The following is a 25,988-nucleotide window of genomic DNA, read 5'->3' as shown; positions in this document are numbered from 1 at the left end:
TTTACTTAAGAACACTGAAAACCCATTTTTAATGATTCTTTCTGATTATAATCAGGCTGAACATGAAAAAAGTCTCCTGCATTAGCTTCTGATTGAAAAAGACAGTGAAACTCTTAGATTTGAAAAGCCTGACAGGTCTACGTCACACTGTCACTTAACAGTCATGCACTCACCCATTTTGACTCACAACGGGGAACGCTGTAGTTGTTTTAGCATCCAGGAATCAGCAGAGAACGGCTTGGCTAGCAGAAGCTAACCATCAGCATTAGCCAAATGGCAGAAGCTCCTCCAGGCTTGTGTTATTTGTGGAGATAAAACATCAACACAGCACACAGAGTCACGTTGCTGTTATCCAGTCAGAGGTGAGATGTCCAAATATCACTTAATAACGCTCCATAACCTGCCGTCTGAAGCTGTGATGTGATGTGCGCACATTTTAGGTCCAAGAAATGGTGCACCGGTATATTTTTTCCCACTGACAATGACTTCCAAGGCATTCACTCTGTAACAGAATGAAATGACTGTTTTCCACCAAAAGTCGTTTACCCCCTCTCCTAGGATACAGAACTAGTCTGCATGAGATATGGCCTCAAGGTCTCATGCATTTGCTATAAACTGCTTCTTTCCAGCTCAAGAGAAGAAGGAAGAAAGGACTCTCTCCTTTTAATAAATCAAATAACTATTTTAACAAAGCTAATCAAACAAAGTGTTAGTCAATAATAAGATGTGACCATTCTGTGAAATCAAAATATTAACTACTTTATTATATGGTAATCCTATAGAATATAAGTATATGAATATAAGTAATATGACTTTAAATGTTTCCACTAGGACTGATCTCACGTAGCATTAAGAAATGACACATTGCTTTACTGATCCAATCAGAATCTGCCGGATCTGACAGAGGCGTGGTTTTGGTGGTGCTTGGTAAATCTGTCATCTTTTCGACCAAAAAACAAAACATCCGAAGTATAAAACTATGCCCACGCCATCTTTAACGCCAGTTCAAAGCGTTCTAGAGAAGTTGTCGGAGTGGCCAATCCATAACTTTCCTCTTCAGCCAAAAGAACCAACGACAAGCTGGATAAAATCTGTTGCTGTTCCAACTGCTACAACGGTTGCTTTCAGAATAAAAGCTGAACCATCACGACCCAGGTTTGGGTCTCGCTAGATGTCAACAAAACTGTGAAAGAGAAAAATGTCACTGGAGCTCAGAGCAGAAAAGGTGAAATAGAAAATCTCCCAACGATTTTGATAGAACACTATTTTAAATTATTTTTATTATTTGTTCACATTGACAGTATTTTCTCAACGTTTGTGTATCCATAACCAAGACTGTTAACAGGTCTATGGTCTAAGGTCTGGGAATAAACCGTAAACTCAATCATTAGAAAACCCGTAGAAACACACACAATGCATATAAATAAATATATAAATATAATTTAGGATCAGGCAGCTCGTGCACACTTACTCATGTGATTTGTTTCAGTTGGTTTAAACCTAAAGGTCCCTGCTACGATTAGCTGCTAGCTTAGCTTCTCTATGAGAATTTCTCCCTGATTCTTTACACTGAGATCATTCCGACTACTGCAGGTTAGATGGTGACTGATTACAGCTACTCCACATAACCAACCAGTCCCTTCAGACTCTCTGGGCTAACGTGCACTCCCATCTATCTTCTATTGAATTCGTAGGACTGGCTTTCCCATCAGAGCAACTTTGCTCTGCCGTACAAAACTGAGAAGGACCTGATAGCCGACGCTGTGACTGTTTTGCCAAAACCCATCGTCAACGATCCAGAAGAGAGCCAGGTTTTCCTCAGCATTTCAGCACCACACCTAACTTTCCCTCAGAGACCGACCTCCTACGTTGGTTTGCCTGTGATGCCCAAGGCCCCGCCTCCTCTTACCGTTGTCTGTCCTGGAGACCCTCCATACACTCAGCTCCCTTCTGTCTGGACTTTCAGCATTTCAGACCTGGAAATTGTCTCATGTCCTCCTGAGGGTTTCTTAGAGATTAGCCACACTGATTCTGGTTGTAGCTGTGAGGATCTGATCCAAAGTCCAGGCTGCAGTTTACCGAGCAGTCCGGTTGGCGTTCGCTCACCGCTGCTCTACTGTACCGATTACTGCACCCTCAACAGAACGGCCACGGGTGTTGTTCCTGTTTTACTGTCCAAAGAGAGCAACAGAAACGTTCCGCTTGTTCCTCCAAAGGCAGAAGGATGAGGATTTAAATAACAAATTAATCTGTGAGAGAGTTTAGAGCAGATTGACTCACAAAACACAATGAATTGTGCTTCCTGGAGGACACACTGGCTGTGTTTTGTGTCGGTGGGGACACTTCTCAGTCAGGGAAATTTATGGATTCACTGCTAGATACATTTGAATGTGCTGAGTGGTGGAGCAGTGGTTTGCTTTGATGTCTTAAAGCAAGAATGTCTAAAGCAGACACGTCTAATCCTGATCCTGGAGGACCCCTATCCAGGTTTTGTTGTTTCTCTGCTCCAACACACTTGATGCAGTGGTGGAATCACCTGTTCATCAGGTTATCAAGCTCTGCAGAAGCCTGTGGATCACCTACTGAGTAAAACCAAGTGTGTTAGAGCAGATAGTGCTCCTCCCAGGACCAGGATTAGACACCCCCCGGTCAAAAGTGTGGCCTGAGGCCTATTTATGGCCTTTGGATTTATTTTAATCCAACATTAATAGAACAATGTCCACCAGCAGTAGGTGCCCCTTTTAAACGTGTTAATGTTCCGATTTCTACTCATATGAATCTAAACAAAAAGTAAAGATGGGGTCAAATATTTTACAATGGCAAAAACATTTGGTGTTTTACAAATGATAATTTTTAACATCTTTGTTGTTTTTAATGTCATTTCCTGGTAACTTTGAGCACAAAAACATCAGACTTGTTCATAAACCTGGACTAAGTCCTGCAAATGTGACAGAAGTGACCCAAATCCTGATCTTCAGGCTGATGAATGCAATCCACCCATCAGATCCTGGGAATCTGATGCTTTTATTTTGTTGAAATAAATGTAAAATAGCCTCATGTGACTTTTATGTCCTGGTTGATTTTTTTTTTCTCAGCTTGTTTCTATCTCTGTTTAATGTGATGAACTGGTGACTTGTCCAGGGACAACTGGCATCGGCTCCAGCCTTAACAGAAATCTTGAAGCATTTCCTCTACAGTATAAAGAAAATATAATAAGCAATGATTATATGTTTTTTTTACCCACTAACTTTTTGCTTTTACTTATAGAAAAAGGAATAAATCAGAGCCAAACAGAGTGAAGCTGCTTTTAGCTACGATGCTGCACCTTCACTATGACTGCTCACCCTTTAATTTAGTCTTTTTCTGATTCTTAAATCTGAATTTAAAGTGTGTATTTCATATGGTCTAATTTTTTTTGTCATGTTATTTGATGCTTGTGCTAATCTCGCTAATGGAAAGCACAATAAATTGCATGTGTGAAATGTGCTATACAAATAAGCTACCTTGCCATCATGTTTCAGAGGGGAAAAGCTATTTCATACAGAAAAATACAGATTTTAGGCAATAGTAGCTTTATTGATGCTTTAATGACCGAAGATTCTGCATTTTGAACATCTTTATTTACCATTTTTAGATATTTTTAGGAACTTTAAATGTCAACTTTACTGAAAATACATCATTTTATTATTATTTCTGATTATGATGGGTCACCCTGAGTTTAACATGCAGACTGAACATGAAAATAGTCTCCTACACCTATCTCCTGCATTAGCTTCTAATAGAAAATAGACGGTGAAATGCAAGGATTTGAAAAGCCTGACAGATTCAAGACACACTGTCACCTAACATTCATGCACTCATCCTTCTTTACTCACGACAACTGTTGTTGGTTTAGCGTCCAGGAAACAGCAGAGAACACTTTGTCTAGTAGAAGCTAACGTTAGCATTAGCAACTCCACAAACCAGCAGAACTCCAGGCTTGTGGTATTTGTGGGGATAAAACATCAACGTTGCAGAGCAGAGTCAGTGGTAGAGTCGCTTTGCAGGTTGCCATCCAAGGTGAGATGCCAATACGTCAGGAAATAAGATTTCAAATTCTCCTCCAGCTGAATTTTCTGTCCTCAGACAGGTGCACCGGAGCTTTTTGTCCTCAGAGAATGACTCGTTCCTACTATGGCCACTGCAAATGTATTAAAATATGAGTGAAGTTGACCTTTAGGAGTGAACAGCTGGCAAGAGAGGATCCATAAAGAATTCAATTAAATTTCTCTGCTGTTACCATCTTGAATGGTTATTAAACCGTTATGAAACAGGGCATATTCGGCTGGATTGGGCTGGTTCTTTTCTGTCTGTTCAAAAGTCTAAGACCTCTCAGCTCACTGATACACCTTTTTTTTGGCCACACATCACTACAGGATGCGATAAGGGGAGCTCTTCCTGTACATTTTTGAAAGTGGTTGAGTGACGTAAGCAAATGCAGTTTCTGATAATGACAGATGGAACTTTTTGTTGGAGACCATGTAAAGATGAGGATAAACGTTCTGCTGTATTCCTGTTGAAACTTGTATCTAATAGATCCTTATTTTTAAAGTTACTTTATTCTATTTTTATAAATGCATTCAGCTTTTTCATGATAATTTCACTTAATGTTAATGTTTCTGTATCTATTGTGTTCTGCTGTATAACAATAAAGCAATACAAAAAGAAGCACAGGAATATGAAGGCTAGACTGCAGTGGATGACCCAGAGCTGCAGTTTAGCTTCTTTGTGCTGATCTCCTTCTACTAAACCATTTCTTCAATAAAAATATTAAACAGCTTTTGCATTTGTGTGATGGATTTTTCACATATTTCTGTGGTGCCATTTTACCGTAAGTCCAGTTAAAATCAAAAGCACCAAATAACCTTTCATTGTTTTGTCACAGAGGTGTGCCAGGATGGATGGAGGTAAACGTCAACATAATTCAAATATAACACGAGTTATTGTGTTTGGTTATGTCAGAGTTTTGGGCTCAGCGGTTGGACTAACATCACAGTAAAATATATGTATGTTGTTTTCAGTCAGCTACATGAAAATGCTTTTTTTTTCTTCATATGATTTACATGTTTTAATATTTTGTCTCGTCTCATCTTCTTGCACCTATCCGGGTCTGGGTCGCGGGGGCAGCATCCCAGTTCCAAACCGTTCCCTCCCCGGCCACCTCCACCAGCTCCTCCAGTAGAACCCCAAGGCGTTCCTGGGCCCGTTCGGAGATGTACTTTCTCCAACGTGTCCTGGGTCGACCAGGGAGCCTCCTGCCGGCAGGACATGCCTGAAACACCTCCCTGGGGAGGCGTCCAGGAGGCATCCTAACAAGATGCCCAAACTACCTCAACTGGCTGCTCTCAATATAGAGAAGCAGCGGCTCTACTCCGAGTCTTTACCGAATGTCTGAGCTCCTCACCCTATCCATAAGGCTGAACCCAGCCCCGCAGAGAAAACTAATTTTGACTGTTTGTGTCCGTGATCTTGTTCTTTCGGTCATTACTCCTTCTTCACCACAATAGACCGGTTCAGCTTCCACATCACTGCAGATGCTGCCCCAATCTGTCTATCAATCTCCCTCCTTCCCTCACTTGTGAACAAGACCCCGAGAAACTTGAACTCCTCCACTTAAGACAAGACCTCTCTCCCGGCACAGAGTTGGCATGCCACCCTTTTCTGGTCAAGAACCAAGGTCTCAGATTTGGAAGTGCTGATCCTCATTCCAACTGCTTCATACTTGGCTACGAACCTACCCAGCAAGAGCTGTAGGTCAGAGCCTGATGAAGCTAGGAGGACCACATCATCCACATAAAGCAGAGATGAGATTCTCCTGCCACCGAACTCCACACCCTCAACACCACGGCGGCATGTTTTAATTATATGAAAATGTTTTAATCGAAAAAAATACATATATACCTAACCCTATAAAACTATTTGTGTCGTGAATCTCTCTCTATTTCAAAATTACTTCTTATTTTTATTTTAAGTTGAACAAGAATGATCGACTGAATTTCAGTAAAACAGTAAACTAATTTTGCCTCATCAACAGCACCTAGGGATGGGTACCTTTGACATTTGAATCGATTTGGTACTAATTCCCGGTACCTAGGAATCGATACCGTTACTTAACGGTACCAATTTTCGATACTTTTGAGTGCTTATTATTTTAATTCTCTTTTATAATTAAATATATATTTTTCTCAATATATAACAATATTAGATAAATATCACGATAAATAACATTCAACTGATGGTATTTTAACATCGTCCTTGTAGTTTTATAAGCTGATAATTAAACTGAAGCAAACATCTTTACTGTGAACTAAATTTACTGTGTATCTTCATTCCTTTTGCCATCTTTTTCATTTGATTTTTCCTACTGGGAAGTTAGAATTTCCGAGGAGAAAGCAAACGCACCATTAGCTGATAACGGTGGCAATGGAAACTAACATATCAAGCTAACGTTATCTTAAACAGTTAATTTAGCTGCAGGAGCAGATTAAAACGATGATGCCTCACACTTAGATCGTTGTCGCTGGTTTCATCTTCACCCAATCACCCGTCACATTTAGTAAAGTGAAGCCAAACTTTAGAGTGCGTTCATGTTCTTCTAGTCAGAAATTTGGAATTCCGAGGAGAAAGCAAACGCACCATTAGCGGAACGGAAGCTAACATATCAAGCTAACGTTATCTTAAACATTTTATTCACCTACCGGAGCAGATTAAGATGAGGATGTATCACTTAGATCGCTGTCGCTGGATTCATCATCACCCAGTTACCCATCACATCTAGTGAAGTGGACCCAAGCTTTAGCGTGCGTTCTTTCTACCATGCTGCTCTGTTTACAACTGGCTCGCAGCGAGCGACGACATAACGCTCTTGCGCATGCGCAGCTGTCTTGGCAAGTTCTCGTTATGAAGGATGGGTACCGAAACGAGGCACCGTTTGAAATGACGTGAATCGGTGCTCGGTCGGTACTATGGAATTCGGCCGGTACCTTAAAAATTACCAAATTCGATACCCATCCCTAACAGTACCGCACATTTGAAGAAATACATTTTCAAAAGTTAAATAATAAAATCACTATCATTAAAAAAATGATCTATGAAATTATTGGAAAAGAACTGATAATTAAAAACAATATAAGGAAATATATCAAGGCTGTATCTATATAATATTCAGAAAGTGTAACTAGGATTCATCCTTTAAATTATTGAATGTCTTATTTTGTACACAATTTCTTTCATTATAATTCATTTTATTTTAGGAAGAATATATATATATATATATATATATATATATATATATATATATATATATATATATATATATATATATATATATATATATATATATATATATATATATATATATATGGCCCCACCTGGGCCCCACCTGGGCCACCCCATTTTAGAAATCCTAGATGCGCCACTGAAAACTGGGCAGTGGGTTCTGTCAGATTTCCCACTATAACAACTATTGAGATCATGGTTGTAGTCTCCTGAGATTGTACTTGTCCCGGTTCTGATGGTGTTTCAGGCCCGTGTTGGACAAAAAAATTCTTTCTTCTCCAAAAACTATGCCTCTCCTCAATCTCACTTAAATTCTGTCTACAGTCTAATGCGTTTTGAAGTCCCACACCTTCCCCTTGTGGCCATCAATGAGAATGTACGTTCAAACACCTAACCCTAAATTTCAGGGTTTGTTTTCTAATATTTAATGTCAACTGTTATAACTACTGTGGATCTTAAACAAAGCAAATTATCTTTCTCTATTTTTTGCTATTATATCGTGGTATGTACTTTTTCTGATGCTTTTATCAATAAATTATAAGCAAAAGGTGTTTCCTAGGTTTGTACGTTGTTTTATTTAATCAAAACTTTGGTTAAAAAACGATTTAAGTGGACTTAAGTAAATCTATACATGCAGATGTGCCTTGTGCTGCAGATCAAAGAAGGTAAATCAAGGGCGTAGGAACCGGGGGGGTCCCCTCCAATATTGGACAAACCCGCATTTGGAGTTTGTAAGTGTGATTGTTGCTTGTTTGTTACATTCTCATCACATTTAATTTTTAAACCTTATTCTCATGTCACTTTTCATATAAGAGACCAGAGGAAGTTCAGCAGGAAAATGATGAAGAAGGTGAGACAGGCAGCGCCAGACCTGCTGAGGGTGAGACAGGCAGCGCCAGACCTGCTGAGGTGCAGGTAGGTGCTACAGTGGAGTGAAATTTTAGATGGTTGATGATGAGAGGAAGAGTCAAGCATGATAACAAGTGAACACGACTAAATAATACTATAACAACCATGATTTTAATGTTGCACTAGTCCTCCAACAGTATTTTTACTCCTTATTCATGTCCACTGTTTTTATATTAGAGATCAGATGAAGTTCAGCAGGAACCAGTTGAGGGTGAGACAGGGAGAGCCAGACCTGCTGAGGGTGAGACAGTGAGAGTCATACCTGCTGAGGGTGAGACAGGGAGAGCCAGACCTGCTGAGGGTGAGACAGTGAGAGTCATACCTGCTGAGGGTGAGACAGGGAGAGCCAGACCTGCTGAGGGTGAGACAGTGAGAGTCATATCTGCTGAGGGTGAGACAGGGAGAGCCAGACCTGCTGAGGGCGAGACAGTGAGAGTCATACCTGCTGAGGGTGAGACAGGGAGAGCCAGACCTGCTGAGGTGCAGGTAGGTGCTACAGTGAAGAATGAGATGGTTTTAGGTTGCTGATGAGAGGAAGATTTGAATGTAATAATAAGTGAACACAGTTAAATATATGTAATCCCATAACAAGTATAGGGCTGGTCAGTACGGTTCAAGAATAAATTACATTCTGTACACGCTTCCTTAGAAATATTAGAAAAATAAGTGTTAAACTCTGCATTCTGGTGCATTTAGACTGCAATTTTGGCCACTGTTTTTTTCTTTTGTTCATCTGAAAATTAATGTAGTTCCAGCTGCATGCTGTGAGTGAATTATTTCTTTTTTCATTCTGTCAGAAGCAAACAGATTTTTCTGATTGTTGGTCAGCATTGTTGGCTGATGTAGTTTAAAATATTCTGATGAGAGTCAGATCAATTCAGACTGAATATTCACAGCTTTAATCTTGTATTAAATCTGTTTACACATCTCTTACCATATGAATAAGACAACATATCCTACATTCATATTATTAAATAAAAATAAAACAGTACTGACACATAAACAGCTTTTTTATAATTAAAACGTCCACGTTGGCCGGTAATCACATGGATCTGGCTAATGGGGAGCCTAAGTCTCCTCCCCTTCTGGCTGGCTCATGGGTCCCCGATCAAAAAAACAACAAAACAGAATGTTAGTGAACTGGGCTATAAAAGTTATTTTCTTGTCTTTCTGGGCTTTGCCTTACGCCCAGAGTCACATCTGTCAGACTTTTATAATCCTAGAGTTTCACCGTCTATCAGATTTTCTATCAGAAGCTAATGCAGGAGATAGCGTTAGGAGACTATGTTCATGTTCAGCCTGCATGAAACACTCAGTGACACGTTCGAATCAGAAATAATCATTAAATGTATTTTTTTCAGTGAAGTTGACCTATATATTGACCTACAACAGATTTGTTAAATTTCCAAAATGTGTCCCCCACAATATTAAACTCGTTCCTACGCCCTTGGGGTAAATGGCGGAGGTAAACTTGTGGCGTTGCTGCAAGACACTGGTAGTTGTGTCCCTGGTCTGACCACCAGGAGGCGCCGTGGCCATCGAGCGACGTCTGCCCACATTATTTAATCGAAGAAGAGGAAGACTCGGAACCCGATCATCAGAAATGGCGTCAGCTAAAAATTAAAAGTCTGAACCAAATCCAGGTAGTTGCTGGGCGTTTCAAAACATTTAAAAGCATCACTTTTCGAGTTAAATGTCACTTTTAGAGGACTGTGTGCAAGCGACAGGTGACATCGAACGGTGTTAGCTAGCTTCTTGTAGCTCTGTGGTGAGTCCTTTCTAACGCAACACACAGTTCGCGTTTTCAGGATGAATCTGGTGGAAAACAAAACTCTGCGCTCGCATTTACGCGACGAGGAGGCTCTGGTGGTAGAAAACGCCGTCAGATTAGCCATAGACTCGGTATTAAACGTGCTGTACGGGGTGAACAGCGCCAGGACTCGGGAGTACCAGCGGATGGTGGCCGACAGGGACAAAGAGATCCAGCGGCTGGAGAGTAGGCTGACGGAGCTGGAAAACGAGCTGCAGGTGCTGCGTCGACACGGCTGCACGTGCGGACTGTTCGAGAACAGAGTCCGGAGCTCCGGTAACCGGCAAACCGGAGAGCAGAGCGGGTTTGAATCAGGAGAAGGGGACTGCGCAGGATCAGGGCCACAGGAGTGTGAAATGAGGTTGTCGTGTAAGTATTGTTTATGTTTCCGTTGTCAGAACAGGTGATTATAAAAAGAACTAGATTGTTGCTGCTTTTTAACAGGTAACAGACCTGGACCGGGTCAAATGCTGTCCACGTGTGGACGCAAACTGTGTCGGATTTGTCCCATTGACCTTTTAATACGTTAAATAAAGGAATCAAACACGGCAAATATGTCCAAATTGTCTATTGAATTCTGCCCGAGTGGTTATTGTTTTCTGAGCCAGCCCCGACGTTCTGGTCGTGGTGGAGGCCTAGCTGTTGTTTTCAGAGACCATCTTCCATGTAGCTCTACAACCTCTGGTCTCTTTGCTTCCTTTGAACTGCAGCTGATTAAAGTCGGGCGTAAGGACCCGTTCTACTGTGCTGTGGTCTATCGTCCACCTGGTCCAAACAGTTCTTTCCTTCAGGAGTTTAGTGACTTTCTATCCTCCACTGTGAAGCTGTCCAGACTGGTGATTGTTGGTGATTTTAACATCCACGTTGATGATCCCTCTGACCACTTTGCCATGAATTTCTCCAGCCTTATGGACACCTTCAGCTTTACTCAGCATGTCTCTGGCCCCACACACCAGGGGACACACTCTGGACCTTGTTTTTACCCTGAGTCTAAATGCTGACAGTGTTAGTCCTGAGGACGTTTATATTTCAGATCACCATTGCATTTTCTTTAACTTGTCAGTTTCTGCGTCCCCACCTCCTGCTCTCTGTATGGTTAGTTCTCGTTTTCTTAATGAGAGCACAGCTAGCAATTTTTCTGCTGCTTTTGATCCACCCTGTTGTGATAACGACCCAGATTCCTTAACTTCTCAGTTTAACGAGCACTGCCTCTCCATTCTGGACAATATCTGTCCTGTCAGAACCAGATCAGTTCCTGCAGTGAACCCTACTTCCTGGTTTAATGACAGCCTTTGCAGCCTAAAGCGCCATTGCGGAAATATTGAGCGTTTGTGGAAGAAAACCCATCTCCACGTCCATCTGCTGCACCTAAAGGATCTTCTGACATCCTTTAACTCTGCAGTCAGAGACGACAGGGTTTCCTATTTTTCCAACCTGATGTCCCAGAGCAAAAGGAACCCCAAGGTGCTGTTTAACACCATCAGCAGCATCGTCTCTCCTGCCTCTCCTACAGCCTCCATCCACTCTGTTACAGACTGTGATAACTTTCTGTCTTTCTTTGTGGACAAAGTCAATAAGGTTAGATCTAGCATCTCTCTTTAAGCCTTATCGCTGCCTCTCCCGACTCCAACCAGGCCCATCATCCTAGAAAGCTTTGCTCCTGTTTCTTTGCCTGAGTTAACCAAACTAGTTAACTCTATGAAGACCTCTGCATGCCCCCTCGACAGCTTACCCTCATCTTTGTTTGAAAATGCTTTTCAGTCCATCGGTCCCAGCGTGCTCTCTATAATTAATGCTTCTCTGGTTTCTGGTCAGGTCCCTGCTTACTTTAAGAACGCTGTAATCCACCTGCTTTTTAAAAAAACCGAGTCTCGACCCCTCTCTCCATAGCAGCTTCAGACCCATCTCTAAACTTCCGTTCATCTCCAAGATCTTGGAAAAGGTTGTGGCTAAACAACTCACAGCTGCTCTTGATGAACATAACATCTATGATAGCTTCCAGTCAGGTTTTCGTAGAGCTCATTCTACTGAAACAGCTCTTCTTAGGGTCTATAATGACCTTCTGAATCACAGTGATGCAGGGGACTGATCTGTTCTGGTCCTGCTGGACCTGACTGCAGCCTTTGACACTGTTGACCATCACCTGCTACTGGAGAGGCTGAGAGACTGGGTAGACCTATCAGGGTCTGCTCTGGAGTGGTCCTCCTCTTATCTCTCTGAGCGCTCCTTTTCTGTGGCCGTCTCCAAGTTTAGGTCCTCCACCACCTCTCTTACCCATTGTGTCCCACAAGGTTCTGTGCTGGGGCCTCTGCTCCTCCTCCTATATCTGCTTCCTCTTCAGCACATCCTGAGCTCCTTCAAAGGAATCTCCTACCATCTTTATGCAGATGACATCCAACTGTACATCTCCTTTAAGCCCCATGAGATGTCTAAGCTGCAGCTGTTACACACCTGCTTAGACTATCAAAACCTGGATGGCTGGGAGCTTTCTACAGCTGAATGAAGATACGACTGAGATCCTCATCTGTGCCCCAGACAAGCAAAGTCAGAGACTCTCTTGGTCAGCTTGCTTCTCACACCAAACCTTCCGTCAGGAATCTTGGCGTGACCTTTGACCCAGCTCTCACCCTGGATTCTCATGTCAGTTCTCTTGTTCGCTCCTCCTTCTTCCATCTCAGGAACATTGCTAAGCTGAGTCCCATTCTGTCCCGCTCTGAACTTGAGACAGTTATCCACACCTTCATCTCCTCACGCTTAGACTACTGTAAGTCTCTTTTCACGTGTTTGAGCAGAACCTCCCTGAACCGTCTACAGGTGGTTCAGAATGCCTGTGCTCGGCTTCTGACCAAGTCCTCCAAACACACCCACATCTCCCCGCTTCTCCTCCAGCTTCACTGGCTGCCAGTCAACTTCAGGGTTCATTTCAAGATCCTGGTTCTGGTCTATAGGGCCTTACATGGACAAGCACTATCTTACATTGGGGATCTTCTTAGTCCCTACACCCCCAGCAGGTCCATGAGGTCCAGTGATCAAAGCCTACTGGTTGTGCATCGCACCAGGCTAAAGACCAAAGGTGACAGATCATCTGCTGCTGTGGCCCCCAGACTCTGGAACTCTCTTCCCCTGAGCCTGAGATCAGTGGACTCAGTGGTCTCCTTTAAAAAGCAGCCGAAGACTCACCTGTTCAAGCTGGCTTTTGTATGACCTTCTTCACCATCCTCTCTTTATTCTGCTCTCCCCACCTATTCCACCTTCCTCAGGATCCACTGATTTCCCTCTTTCCTATTCACTCTCTCTCTTTCTTAACAGTTTTCTTATCACAATTGTCTATTTTTTGCTCATTTTGAATATATTTTTAACCATTTTCTAAATTATTTTTTATACTTTTACATTTTTTTGTTTTCGTGAAGCGCCTCGTGATTTTTATCTTGAGAAGCGCTATAGAAATTATATTTTCTTCTTTTTCTTCAAACGTTTGTCCAGAGTAGGGTTGGACAACTCTGGTCCTCCAGGGTATCAAAGCACCATGTTTTAGTTCAGGTGTGCCCAACCCTGGTCTTCCAGCACATTTTAGTTGTTTCCCTTTCTTCAACACACCTGTTCATCAGCCCACCAAGCTCTGCAGAATCCTAATCGCCTGATGATTAAAATCAGGTGTGCTGGAGCAGAGAAACAACTAAATCTTAATAACTTGAGCTAAAGTTCACACTAAAGGCTAATTTCCAGATGCAGTGGAGCAGGGAAACAACTAAAACATGCTGGATGGAGGTTCTAGAGAGCCTGAGTTGGAGGCCACAGTTGTAGGGATATTTGTTTCAGGTCTTCAGCCTTGTTTACACCAGGTGTGGGAGAGGTGTGGACTGGCATCTGTGCAGCATCTGCAAAGATCTAAAATCTTTGAGTCCAGTCAAGTTATTCACACTGGCTGAGGCGCGGTGCAGATCTGGATGCAGAGCTGCAAAATCTTTCTGCATGGTTTCCATTTTTGCCAGATGACACCTGTGGATTGTCATGAAGTTGAAAATGAGCCAGGCAGGAAGTGAGACATGGTGCTGCAAAGTGCATATGGTTTATTTCATAATTAACCGGGGTTAATAACCAGGTCTCCACCACTCATGATTTATTTATTGTGTTTTGTGTGTTTCTCTCCCACAGTGGGCGTTTTTGCACGACCCCCCTCTCACGTCTCCTCCCAAAGCCACGAGTCGGTTCTTCTGTCTTCCCCCAGCCAACTGGGCCTGGACCCGACCTACACCTCCCGCTCCTCCGAGGCTTCAGGTGTCACAGAGGCAGCCAGACACCTGACTACGCCTCCCAGCAGCCTCGTCGTCAAAGAAGAACCCTGTGAAGTGGATGCTGTCCTAGTCAAGTGGGAGATGAGTGAGGAGAGAGTCGCAGAGGCTCAGGAGAGGGCAGACGTCCTGTGTCAGGACGATTCGAGTCTCGGCGTAAAACGTAACGTATAAATATTTATCACTCCACAGCTGTACAATACGCTGTAGTTCTCTCTGGAGGGTCAAAGCTTGTTTAGTTGTTCTTGGTGCTCTGGTTGTGTGCAGGTCAGTGTTTAGTTGGCTGTTTTCCTATTTTTCTGTAAAATCTTCTCATTTTTAATCTAATTCTATTTATAGAAACACGTCTTTTGTTGTTAATATGTGATAAATTGGAGTGAACGTTATAGTTTTCTACACGTTTAGGTTAAGTGAGTCCTCTTTAAGGTGGCATCCAACTTAAATCACACTTTTGTTGATGCTTGTATCGCTTCCCCAGGACTAAGTAGAGATGTTGTCTCAGCTCCTCCCGAGAGGATGGCAACACTAAAAGCAGCAATTGAATAAGACAATTTTATGATGTAGAGACAAATGTGGGATTTCCAGACTAAGAAAATGTTCTTATTTTCCTAAAATCCTGCAGAAAAACCAGAAAGCAGTGCGAAGAAGAGCAAAGAGAAACCTCAAGCAGACCCTGGTGAATTACACGTCATCGGAGGGGAACAGCTAAGGTGAGTTCCATTGGTGGCGGTTCTTCCATCCAGGCTTTCTGTGTCAGAGTTCAGTAGTTTAATTCTAAAGGTCTAAAGAACAACTAACAGCCTTGAGATTTATTTAATCGACACATTAAAAGAAAACTGCTGCTCCGAGAGTTTCTCACCTGTTGTTTCTGACAGGAACAAGAAGAGGGTGGTGCCGATGTCCGAGCTGCCGGAGGAGGCTCAGAGACTCAAGAGAGCCGCTTGGAGAGCAGCTTCCAAACGATATTATGCTCGAAAAATTGCCCGCCAACGAGCTAACCCCCAGCGCTCCGTCCCCGTTGCTCCCATCACAAACTCCCGGGAATTTCAGCCCAACTATTTCATGGACAGGAGGCGGAGGATGCCGATATCGGGGTTACCCGAGGAGTCTCAGATGCTGCAAAGGGAGGCATGGAGAACCTCCTCCAGGAGATACTACGCTCAGAAAGTGACTCGTCACCAGACTGGGAACATGCAGATCGGACACATGGTTGAGAACCTGAACCCATCTGGAGCCCCACAGGGGCCGACCAGGGAGGGGCTCCACGGTAACGGTGGGGGGATCCTGTGCAGCTGATCATCTGGAGATCCTCAGCTCTGAGAGACGTAACAGAAAGCAGGAGTTCTGCATCATGATAAGGGCTCTCTGTGAGGCTATCGCCATGGTAACAGAGGCTAAACTCATCACCTGGAAAGAGCTCAACCTGTTTGTTTGTTTGTTTTAATAGAAAATCTTCAAAATTGTATAAAAAATAACTCAATCTGCACATCAGACAGCTTCGGATTTAGTTATTTAACCTTTAAAAAGCTGATTTAATAATAATCATCAGATCTAATAAAATAAGCCGCTGGTTTCTGGTCCTAGATGAAAAATCTTCTGTTCAGTGATAAACCTCCTGCACTTGTTTAGCGCCTTTCTGAGAACCTTACCCCACGGAGAGTCATTCTGAAGCCTGTTATTTATTTTGTTCCAGCATCAGAATTCTAATAAACTCTACAAGCCACAAAGCTGCAAAAATGTAAAACTGGTTAAAGTGTCAGGATTGTTTCTCAGGATACAACTATAAATGAAACCAGGTGTTTTTCAGGTTTTCCTAAACTTCTCAGACTGAATCATCCTCGCCTTCATCAGAGAATATTTAATAATGGTTCCAGTGATGTGATGAGTTACACGTGAGGATGATCCGCTGATCCATGAATTTGGACTGTCGGTAGGCCTGGGACGATGAACGATATAATGTCCCACAAATTATTAAACTATATTGTCGAGACCAAAATAACCACTTATGTGATGTTAATACATCATAATAATGCAATTACACCCTTTAAATTCAACAATTAAATATTGAAATTACAGAAGTGAATTTTTTTCTGCAGCAATGAAACGTCTGAGCTTCACTTGTTTCCTTTGAGGTCGTAGAGATCTACGTTATGGATTGTAGAAAATTTCTGAAAGTGCCGCTCTCTAGCCTTCACATTTTTATCCCTGCAAGGGTTCATCCTTGTTCTGCGTCAGCTGCAGCTGACCCTAGCAACGCGACTCGTACACCTAAAACGGCGCTGAGGGGGTGTGGTTGACATGCAGGTCACGTGTCTGACAAAGGCTGGTGTATCAAGGCTGGAAAAATTATTGAGTTAATTTTCATCTATTGTACGATTAATGGATTTGATCAGCCCTGTCCATTGGTATGAAAAACCTCTGAGATGAAAATGTTCTTATAGTTGTAGTCTTCAGCAGCAGAGCCTCCACAAACCAGGACAAACATCATTTTAAGGTGTTTCTGATCTTATTTCATTGTTCATTTAAAACAATCATAAATATTATTAAACAACCTGTTAAAAGAGTGGGGGAAATGACATACTTAACTAATATATTTCTTGGGGGACAAGGCTGGGACATGTGGCTAAACATGTCCTTGTCCTTGACTCAGGAGGAGCAGAAACCTGTTAGCAGGAGGTAAACAAAGGCTTTGCTACTCTGTACTAGCCTAGTGAACAGAACTAGACCAAATTCTTGCTTTGCAAAGTTTTAAATAATACATTTATTTAGTCTGGCTTGCCAGGCGAACTCCCAACTTGGTGTGTTTTCATGTCTGTTCCAAACGGAGTGTGTTATCAGGCTGATCAGGTAAATATTTACATGCAAATTTCACATAAAACCAAGTTTTTACAATCAAGAAAAATCTTATTTTAGTCAGATTATTAGGTCCTCCTGATCCGTGTGTGTGTGCGCGCGCGCTCGTGTGCATGCATGCATGCTGCGCGATTTCTGATTAAAGCTGGGAGTTGGCTTGTTCCAGTGTGGCGCCCCCTGGAGTCCAGCACCTGCTTCTACAAGCTTTTTGATTCAGTCTAATAAAGTTCCCAGCTGAGTTTGTGTTAATAATCACTGTTTGTGTTTGGGATACTATGTACCGTTTCTAAAACGTTTTTGTGAAAAAGCTAAATAAATATATTTGATTCAAATGAAAACGAGTTTTTTAGGACAGTGTCTTTTTTTCAGTTCCTCCCAAATTCTTTTCCACATTTACAGATCTAAACATGTGAGAAACGAAAACAGCAGCAATTTTTTTAAAGTTTATTGATTTTATTGACAATACAATAAAAGAAAAACATCTAAATGATGTGAGAAAACACATTTCTAAGGTGTTAAACATAGTGAATCGTTTTTGCTCCAATAACTAAAAAGATTCATGAGTTTTAGAAATAAATCTAAATAAAAAACAAGGCTGTTTGTTTTCATTTACCTGGTATTTTGGGTGTGAGTTCTGTCATCAGAGCCTCGTGTCTGCGGGTTTCAGACCATCAACAAGCTCTCCTGCGTGCACACAAACACACACAGAAAAACAAAGAGGGGATAAAAACCAGACGCGTCTTGCGCCACATGCTTGTTACCATGACAGCTGCACATTCAGGCTGGCGCACAGCTGCTGATCTTGCACAGGTCAAGTTCGCTCTTTAGCGTCACATCTGACTGCATGCTGCTGTTGATTCCTCCATAACTGAAACGTGAGCCGGTCTTCTCTTCTCTGCAGCTGCTGCGGCAGATGCACAAACAGGCGCAATGAAGCTGCGTCTGTTCTAAGTAAAGACTGGTGTGTTTGCGCCATCAGCGCCGCGATGCTCTCAGGCGCTGCTACGGACATAAAGCGGCTTTTATTTCTAAAGGACAGAGCTCTTTTATGTCTGCTTCATGCTGATGTCAGACAGAACAGCAGCGCGCTGTTCCATATCAGAGAGGGGACGCATGTGCGGGGGTCCAATGCCCGCTGCGGGATCGAGATCAGGTCTGGGCAAGCGGGGAGGCCGACACCCATCCCGACAGTCTGTTTTATGTCTGATCGTGTCTTTATGTTGTGACTGAATATCCGGCTGGGTGGGGGAAGCAGGATCCTGGAACGGGAACCAGCGTCATTTGCATGCGTTTTGTTTTGGAGGAAACATCTCCAAACCGTCAAGCGGAGCTCCACCTGGGGTTTCCGCGGTTTGTCTGGGTGGATTCTGTGTCTCGGAGCAGAATCTGTGTGTTTTATTTTATTTTTCTGTGTCTGAATGAGGCAACAGGCGATGAGAGGACCGTGGCGCACGGACTGCGTTCACAGCTTGGACCGCTCCTCCCTGCTCCCCTTCAGGCGGACTCATTATTTCTCTTTTATCATCTGGATTTAGGCTCCTGCAACACATATTATATTGTTTTTCAAATTAAAATGATAAATATTTAAAATAAATTCCGATTCAGTCGTCAGAGCTACGGCGCCAATTTGAATTTAGCACAGATTTGACTCTGGAGCAGATGTTCACATTATTTTAACACATATTCGATTTTTTTCAAGATAAATGATCAGTTTTGGACTAAATGATAATGTTTGCCTTTAAAGTTGGATGAGTGCATCATTTCTTCCCCTCTTGGAGCCTTTGGAGACTTTTCTGTGCCTTTGGAGACACCAGTGCACTTTTGGAGAGGTCTGCTCTGGATCCGATGCGCTCTTTAGATATCGTTGGATTTTATCCTCGTGGAAGCATTTTTCTTCGCTTTTTTAGTCTAGTCCTCAAGAAAACACTCTCCTTTTTCTGTTAAGTCCCATTATTTTGGCATTCTGAGCCTACCAGAGATGCACCAACGTTTGGAAACGTACAGAACACATTTGAAAGCTTCTCACTGTTCAGTTACGCACTCGGCCAATAACAGCTCATCTGAGAACTGCGTGACTATTGGATGGAGCACAAGAAGTGAAGTTTTCAAAGGGTATGAAACTACATTCATGAGGAAGGGGCTTTTAAATTTAAGGCCAATTAAATTGTATTTTTTATAATAATATTAAAGTATATGGTGATCTGAGGCCTAAATTACCTTTTTGGGGGGTTAAGGGGCCAATTTTCCTCTTTAAAAATGGTTTTGTCCATTTTGATCACCCCTACATATTCAACTTACATGGAAGTGTCCTTTTTGCAGGGATTGCTGGGAAGAAGAAGGAGGGTTGAGCTAGGGACTTTGGTAAGCAGCTAGGCAGATCCAGTCTGAAAAGGTAAGAAATCCTGCCTTCTGCTTTGGTCAAAGGCTCCTAATGTTGGCTGAGAGACAACCTGGGGCTCTAAACCCAACATTTAGACAGAAAAGTCCAAGTTTTCTGGTGTATTTTGGTGTATTTCTTGGGTTTCATGACAGGGAGGGCCAGAGCTTGTGTTGTGCACTAACAAGGAAATATGGAGAGGTGGCTAGGGGGAGCCATAGCTTCAGGAACTGGTGTGTGACTGGGCCAGAGCTGGGAGCAGAGGGGATGTGCTGCTGGTTTTAGATACTCACAAACAAACCAGAGCTCCGGATGACTCTGGGGACCATTCATTGTTGTGGGTTAGACCTGATCAGCTCAGTTATTGTTTACAGAGCTGAAGCCTCTGATGAACTTCCTCTGGCCCAACAGCCCATCAGGAACAGCTCTGTAAAGAGAGCAGAACGCAGGAAACCTCAGGGGGGAAATCAGGAAATATTTCAGATTTAACCTCCACCAGATCCACAAGGTAATAATGAAGTTTAATGAGTCAGTTTGGATTAGCCTAGCTTTGCTTTTATCATTGAAAACATCCAAGATGGCCTCAGTGCTGCCTGGATCAGGTGAGATCAGACTGACACTCCCTGATGAGAACGTCACAGCTGCCTGCTTAGACACCAACATGCTGCTAACTTAATCTATTTTTAGATTTAATTCACATTTTTTATTTTCCTGACTTTAAATTCTGAATAAATGCACAAACCTAAGTGAGCCACAGATGCATGATTTTAATGGATCCTTTATTTATTTAAGAGGAGCTCTGATTGGCTCAATTATGTTCAAATGGTTAGCAGAAAGCTGTAATTATCTATTTACTGGCACCTGATTCACATTTTTATCACCCGTTTGTTTCTCTGTGCATCTTAACAAAATCATAAATATCATCTAAAAATCCTATTCTAGTCTTTAAAGCAGGTTTTTAGATCTAAACATGATTCAATCAGCATAAAGGGCTAATTCAAATGTGCGGGTGTAAACACAGCTGACTGATCCAGAATCACCTCATGTGAGATTAAAGAAAAAAAACTCAAATTATCATCATGGAAATTTAAAAACACACCTATTCTTTACCAGAAGCATTATTTCTAACCATCCTGGTGATTAACCATTTCACTACCTTTAGATCTTCATGGTTTTGATGGGTTATGAGGCATCTTCTCCGATCCATGAGCATCTGCAAACATAGTGAAGCATATTAAAGACAAATAATCCCAAATCTGATCTGGTAATCTCATCAAGCAGCAGTTGCTGAGGTTATTTGTCTTGTTAAATGATAAATCAATCAGATAATGAAGAAAGTGATGATAAATGTGTTAAAGCACACATCAAATGCCTGACATCAATAAATAGGAAGTGTGGAGTTAATCATTCTTAAACTCTGCTGAAATTAGCTTTAACAATAATTCAGAAAAGTCAACGTTTATGTTTTTGTTGGTTAGATGTGTTTAATTCCAGATTTAAAAAGTTTTCCTGAAGCTAAAGGGTTAAGTAGAGCTGATGGTTTTAGTCCACAGCCGTGGTGCTGAAACCAGACTGGCTGCATATGGGAGGGTGTGAAAATGCTGCCCCCTTCTGGTGTTAGCTGGTATGAACATGAATCCTGGGTTACACCCAGAGACCTGGTGTTAGTTTGGATCCTGTGATTCTGCTAATCACTGGTGTTTTGGCCTGACTGGTTACCATACCAGCATGTTTCAGGTCTGCTCTGGGACATTTGCTAAATCCAGCTGCTGCAGCTGTTTGTTCCTTTATTCCAGATTCTGCTGCTTCCTTTCTAGTTTTTCCACACCAGACCTTTAAAAGTCCTGAAAGCCATCTTCATCCTCAGCTGCTGCTCCGGTTCTATCATAAAAACGAGTTTTTCAGCTCAGTGTTGACTCTGTGGCGTCGGTTTTCTCTGATCCGCCCACCAGCTGCTCCTCCTGCCTGACTCGGCCTTCTTTACTCAGGAGCTATCGGCTCGCTCCATTGGAGCTCACGGAGAGCCTCCTGGTGCTGAAAAGCTCCACTGTTCAGAGCAGCTGTGTCATCCAGCAACACGAAGACTGGTAACTCCTTCACTGCTGACTACAGCATCCAGTGAGGGACAAAAATCTGTCCACTTCCTGGTTCAGAGAGTTTTAAAACATTCCAGGAAGGATGGAAGATTTACTGGAGCTGGTGACACTTTTCATCCAGGGATCCATTTTTTTAAGTGTTTCAGCCCAAATCTCCTCCTCCTCCTCCTCCTCCTCCTTCTCCTCCTCCTCCTCCTCACTACAGCAGCTGATTACTGTCCCAAACCTCCACCTCTTTATGTAGAAGTACTCAGACAGCAGGAAATGCTCTGCAGCCAGCGGTTACAAAATAAAATATCACTAAAAATATCAAAAAATAATAATGTTACCATGAATGCGATGAAGGGTCAGCTTGTAACAAATAAATGGCAATAAAAATAATAATGAATTTAAATTGATCACAAAATAAAAATGTAACGAAATTACAAATGTGGATATTTGACACATTAAACACATTTTAATCAGCCAATAAATCAAGCAACAACATGGACTTAACATGATGCCCTTTTCTCTAATTCAGATGTATTACAAAAATTCTAAATAACAGGATTAAAATGAAGTTCTGGTCCCAGAGTGGCAGATTAGTTATGTCTTGAGTGTGTTTACAGACCAGGAAAACGTCTGGTTTTGTTTATTTAATCGATTTATTCACTAACGGGGAAACTAGGATGTTTCTGATTGGTTGATCTTCTTTAATCTTTTATAATTTTGATCACCAGCTGATTTTATTTCTATACATTTCTAATTTCAGGGTATTCAGCTGTTGTATTACATTTAGGGCAAAGTAAAGATTTTTCTGTTTCTAAACTTTTCTCTTTGTAAAAAATAAAACCACCTTGTAGAATGTGCTTTTGCTACATGCATATTTATTTATTTTATTTTATTTATTTATTCTAGGGAAGTAACAAGATGTTGGGATAAAAGCTATTTGCAGTTAGTTTTTTTTAACTGTAAAGTGACAGAAATGCACTAAAAATCAGCTTGAAACTCTCTGTAGGCTGACAGCAGCTCCCCCGGTGGCTACAATAGAAAAGTGCCCGTCCACGGCTGCTGCTTAAATGATTATTTCCGTTTATTTTCAAAGTCAAAAACGGGAAGATTTAAGAATGGTGAATTTTCTCGGCCCGTTCACAGAAAAGCACAAAATAAAATCACACTTTTAACCCACATTGGAGATATTTGATCAAAAGCTGATAAACATCTGGACGTTCTGCTGACCAAAAGCCTTTAAAGGTGTTAGGGTTTAACCGCGAGCTTTACGATTGTTTTTTGTATCTGATAAAACGTGCTGATTGAATCGTTTCCGTCTCCTCTCTCATCGTAGATCATCGACACCATGATGGACGACGAGATCAGCGAGGACCGAGCCAAGCTGAAGCAGGGCGTGGTCAAAGTCCTGCAGTGTGTGGCCACCATCTCCTCAGCAGCGGCTGTGGTGAACCCCATATTTGGCGTTGCAGGCTCCCTCATCCGGGTGGTGTTGCACCACATCGACGACGAGGACATCCGCACCCTGAAGCGTGAGTTCGGCTCCGTCAACCGAGCGCTGGACGAGCTCTCGCACCAGAACCGTAAGACGCTCGTCCAGATCGAGAAGGAAACTCTGGACGGGCAGTACTGCCACGTGGAGGAGAACCTGAAACACCAGTTTAAGAAGTTCATGGACATGGTGGAGGCACGTCCGGAGTTCCGCGAGCGCAAGAAGGATGACTTCGAGCAGAGTTACGCCGATGACCTGGGCGACCAGAACCTGCACACGCTGTACGACGGCGTGGTGGGGAAACGGAAGCTCTTCAGCAGACCCATCCTGGAGGTCTACCTCAAGCACTCGCAGGGCGACCGCCGCACCATGGAGCGCCTCTGCACCCGCCTCACCTACCTCTTCTGCATCGGCCTCATCGCCCTAATGGGCTACGCCGCCATCGTCGGGGACGACGAGGAGGGGCTGGGAGAGGAGTGGGCTGAGAAGATGGAGCACGTGCAGGAGAAGATGCAGGAGGCCCTGCGCAGGTGCAAATGAAGAAAAGATGTCTTCACATTTAGGACACTCATGTCCACATTCCTGCTTCTACTCCAACGTCAAACCTGTGCTTGTTCTGTAGAAAATGAAGGCTAAAGCTTGTCTCGCGCTGCTCAGAACCCGCAGCACATCAGAGAGCTTTAAGGTGGAAATTCTGCTGGATTTCCTGCTTTCATTGAGCCCTAAAAGCCATTTAGCTTCTATTTTCCACCAAAGTTCCTTCATTTCTACTTTTCAATATTCAGCACTTTGTGATTTAAAAATGTCCACTTAGAAAGATAAAAATGGAAGAAAATGGATTTTAGCTTCACTGAGATGAAGGTCTAATAAAAGCAGACACTTAATTGTAAATTCTATTTTTTTAAGTGAATCCCCAAACTTTCAAAATAAGAGTAAATTAGCATTCATGTCATTTAAGCCTGAAACTGGGAGGGGATATCTGAACACGTCATTTTTTTCTGGTTTGAATCATTTTGGGTCGGTTTCTCTCGCCCACCCTGCTTTTACACACCTTTGTGCACTTTCTAAACCACTTTCTGAGTATCACAGCTTTCTAGGAAACCTAGACGATGTTACAAGATAAAGAACAAAACTGCATGAGGATGAACGTGTCCATTATAATCGTCACAGCTATGCTTCTGGTCATTTAGATGCTGCTCTGCTGAAATCTTTATTTGGCCTCTAAAGTTTGGTCAGAACGTTAAAAACACTAATTACAGGAAACCACAACTAAAAATGTTCACCCTTGAGGTAAAACTTTGACACTACGGATAAAAATTTAGTGATTGTGGATTTTTAGAATTGATGCAGGAGAAAAACAAAGTGTTTTAAATCCTTTCTGTTCATATTTAACAAGATTTATTCTCAGCATCAACGTTCCTGTTTGGGGTTTTGACCAACCGTGCCTAAAAGTGCCAGTTTTGTGTGTGTGTGTGTGTGTGTGTGTGTGTGTGTGTGTGTGTGTGTGTGTGTGTGTGTGTGTGTGTGTGTGTGTGTGTGTGTGTGTGTGTGTGTGTGTGTGTGTGTGTGTGTGTGTGTGTGTGTGTGTGTGTGTGTGTGTGTGTGTGTAATGTTTTAATATTTTTTTACCATCACACTACTGATGAAATAACTTTACCGGTGGTGTCCAACGGCTCCTGATGTTTCATCATTTTTCTGTTAATAAAACAATCACTTCCTGTTTGACTCAATAATTCTATTTACTTATCAGTTTAATTGTCTGTTTTCTGCAGCTCTACTCTGTCCTGGTCAGTGGTTTTCTGTTGTATGAGCTGCTTTAGCATCTCTTATTGTTACACAATTAAGTCAAAGTGGAGGAAAATTGACCTCAAAAGGCTTTCTGACATTTATGTGAATGTTTTTGTTATTAACGTCTGGATATGTAGATGCATCAGAATAAATAAACACACAAAAATAAAACAGTTTCGTTATTTCATAAAAGATCAAATGAGGCATTTTATTTTTAGTCATTTTTTAATGGAAACCTTTTTTGGTGGGTATTTAATCACCGCATTTAACTGTATATCCTTGAGTATTTAGATAGTGGGCTGCGCAGTGGCGCAGTGGTTAGAGCTGTTGCCTTGTAGCAAGAAGGTCCTGGGTTCACTTCCCGGCCTGGGATCTTTCTGCATGGAGCATGCTTGTTCTCCCTGCGCATGCGTGGGTTCTCTCTGGGTACTCCGGCTTCCTCCCACAGTCCTAAATATGACTGTTAGGTTAAATGGTCTATCTAAATTGTCCTTAGGTGTGTGTGTGTGTGCATGATTGTTTGTCCTGTGTGTCTCTGTGCTGCCCTGTGATGGACTGGCTCTCTGTCCAGGGTGTACCCCACCTGATTGCCCGTTGACCGCTGGAGATAGCATCCCCCCGCGTGGGCAAAGCGGGCCCAGAAAATGGATGGATGGAAGTATTTAGATAGTAATATTTAAACAATGGTTCAAGTAGATTTGTAGCAGATAATGACAACTATATTATATTTGCGCTAAAGCAATTTTTATTTTTGTTTGAAAAGCACAATGAGCATTTAACCCATTATTAATATAAAACATGTTCTATCACTGTATTATTAATAAGCCTTGTTCTATACATCTGTTGCAGGACAAACATTTGTAACATTATGATACCAACTTGCTCAAAATATTTTTTCCAAATGCTGAAACAGTAACTGAATCACTCCTAGTAAACACTTTTCGACATGTAAAAATAATCATCTCAATATTAAAAATTACAAAAACTTACAATCTTATTTTGCATCGCTGCACCAAACAAAATATTTTGATCAGTATTTGTTTTGTTTTCTAAAATATTTTCAAAA

The 25,988-nt window shown here is 42.1% G+C and overlaps 2 protein-coding genes and 1 long non-coding RNA gene across 4 annotated transcripts in view; 2 read left to right on the top strand and 1 right to left on the bottom strand.

The window, feature by feature from the left end:
* The first annotated feature begins 9,738 nt into the window (after window positions 1-9,738).
* On the top strand, window positions 9,739-17,519 carry LOC139069850 (uncharacterized). The gene is made up of 4 exons (XM_070550983.1): window positions 9,739-10,405; window positions 14,192-14,491; window positions 14,951-15,038; window positions 15,204-17,519. Exons 1-4 carry the CDS (start codon window positions 10,036-10,038, stop codon window positions 15,622-15,624), a joined length of 1,179 nt encoding a protein of 392 aa, XP_070407084.1. The 5' UTR covers window positions 9,739-10,035; the 3' UTR covers window positions 15,625-17,519.
* A 93-nt stretch (window positions 17,520-17,612) lies between these two features.
* Window positions 17,613-25,988, bottom strand: part of LOC139069855 (uncharacterized) — a 9,554-nt gene continuing 1,178 nt past the window's right edge. The window contains exons 2-4 of one of the 2 annotated variants that reach the window (XR_011520521.1): window positions 20,715-20,771; window positions 19,852-19,985; window positions 17,613-17,865 (exon numbers count right to left, since the gene is read on the bottom strand). This is a non-coding gene — a long non-coding RNA (uncharacterized lncRNA). Of the gene's footprint in view, window positions 19,986-20,714; window positions 20,772-25,988 lie in introns of both variants that reach the window. The other variant, XR_011520520.1, reaches the window with a different exon arrangement.
* Window positions 19,154-25,093, top strand: rpz (rapunzel). Its single transcript, XM_070550990.1, has 3 exons — window positions 19,154-19,293; window positions 19,501-19,573; window positions 22,979-25,093. Exon 3 carries the CDS (start codon window positions 22,991-22,993, stop codon window positions 23,672-23,674), a length of 684 nt encoding a protein of 227 aa, XP_070407091.1. The 5' UTR covers window positions 19,154-19,293; window positions 19,501-19,573; window positions 22,979-22,990; the 3' UTR covers window positions 23,675-25,093.

The sequence above is a fragment of the Nothobranchius furzeri genome, chromosome 5 (genome assembly GCF_043380555.1).
Source record: "Nothobranchius furzeri strain GRZ-AD chromosome 5, NfurGRZ-RIMD1, whole genome shotgun sequence".
Taxonomy (NCBI): Eukaryota; Metazoa; Chordata; class Actinopteri; order Cyprinodontiformes; family Nothobranchiidae; genus Nothobranchius; species Nothobranchius furzeri.
Note: the sequence above shows the minus strand (reverse complement) of the source record. Positions and strands in the feature narration are given on the sequence as shown.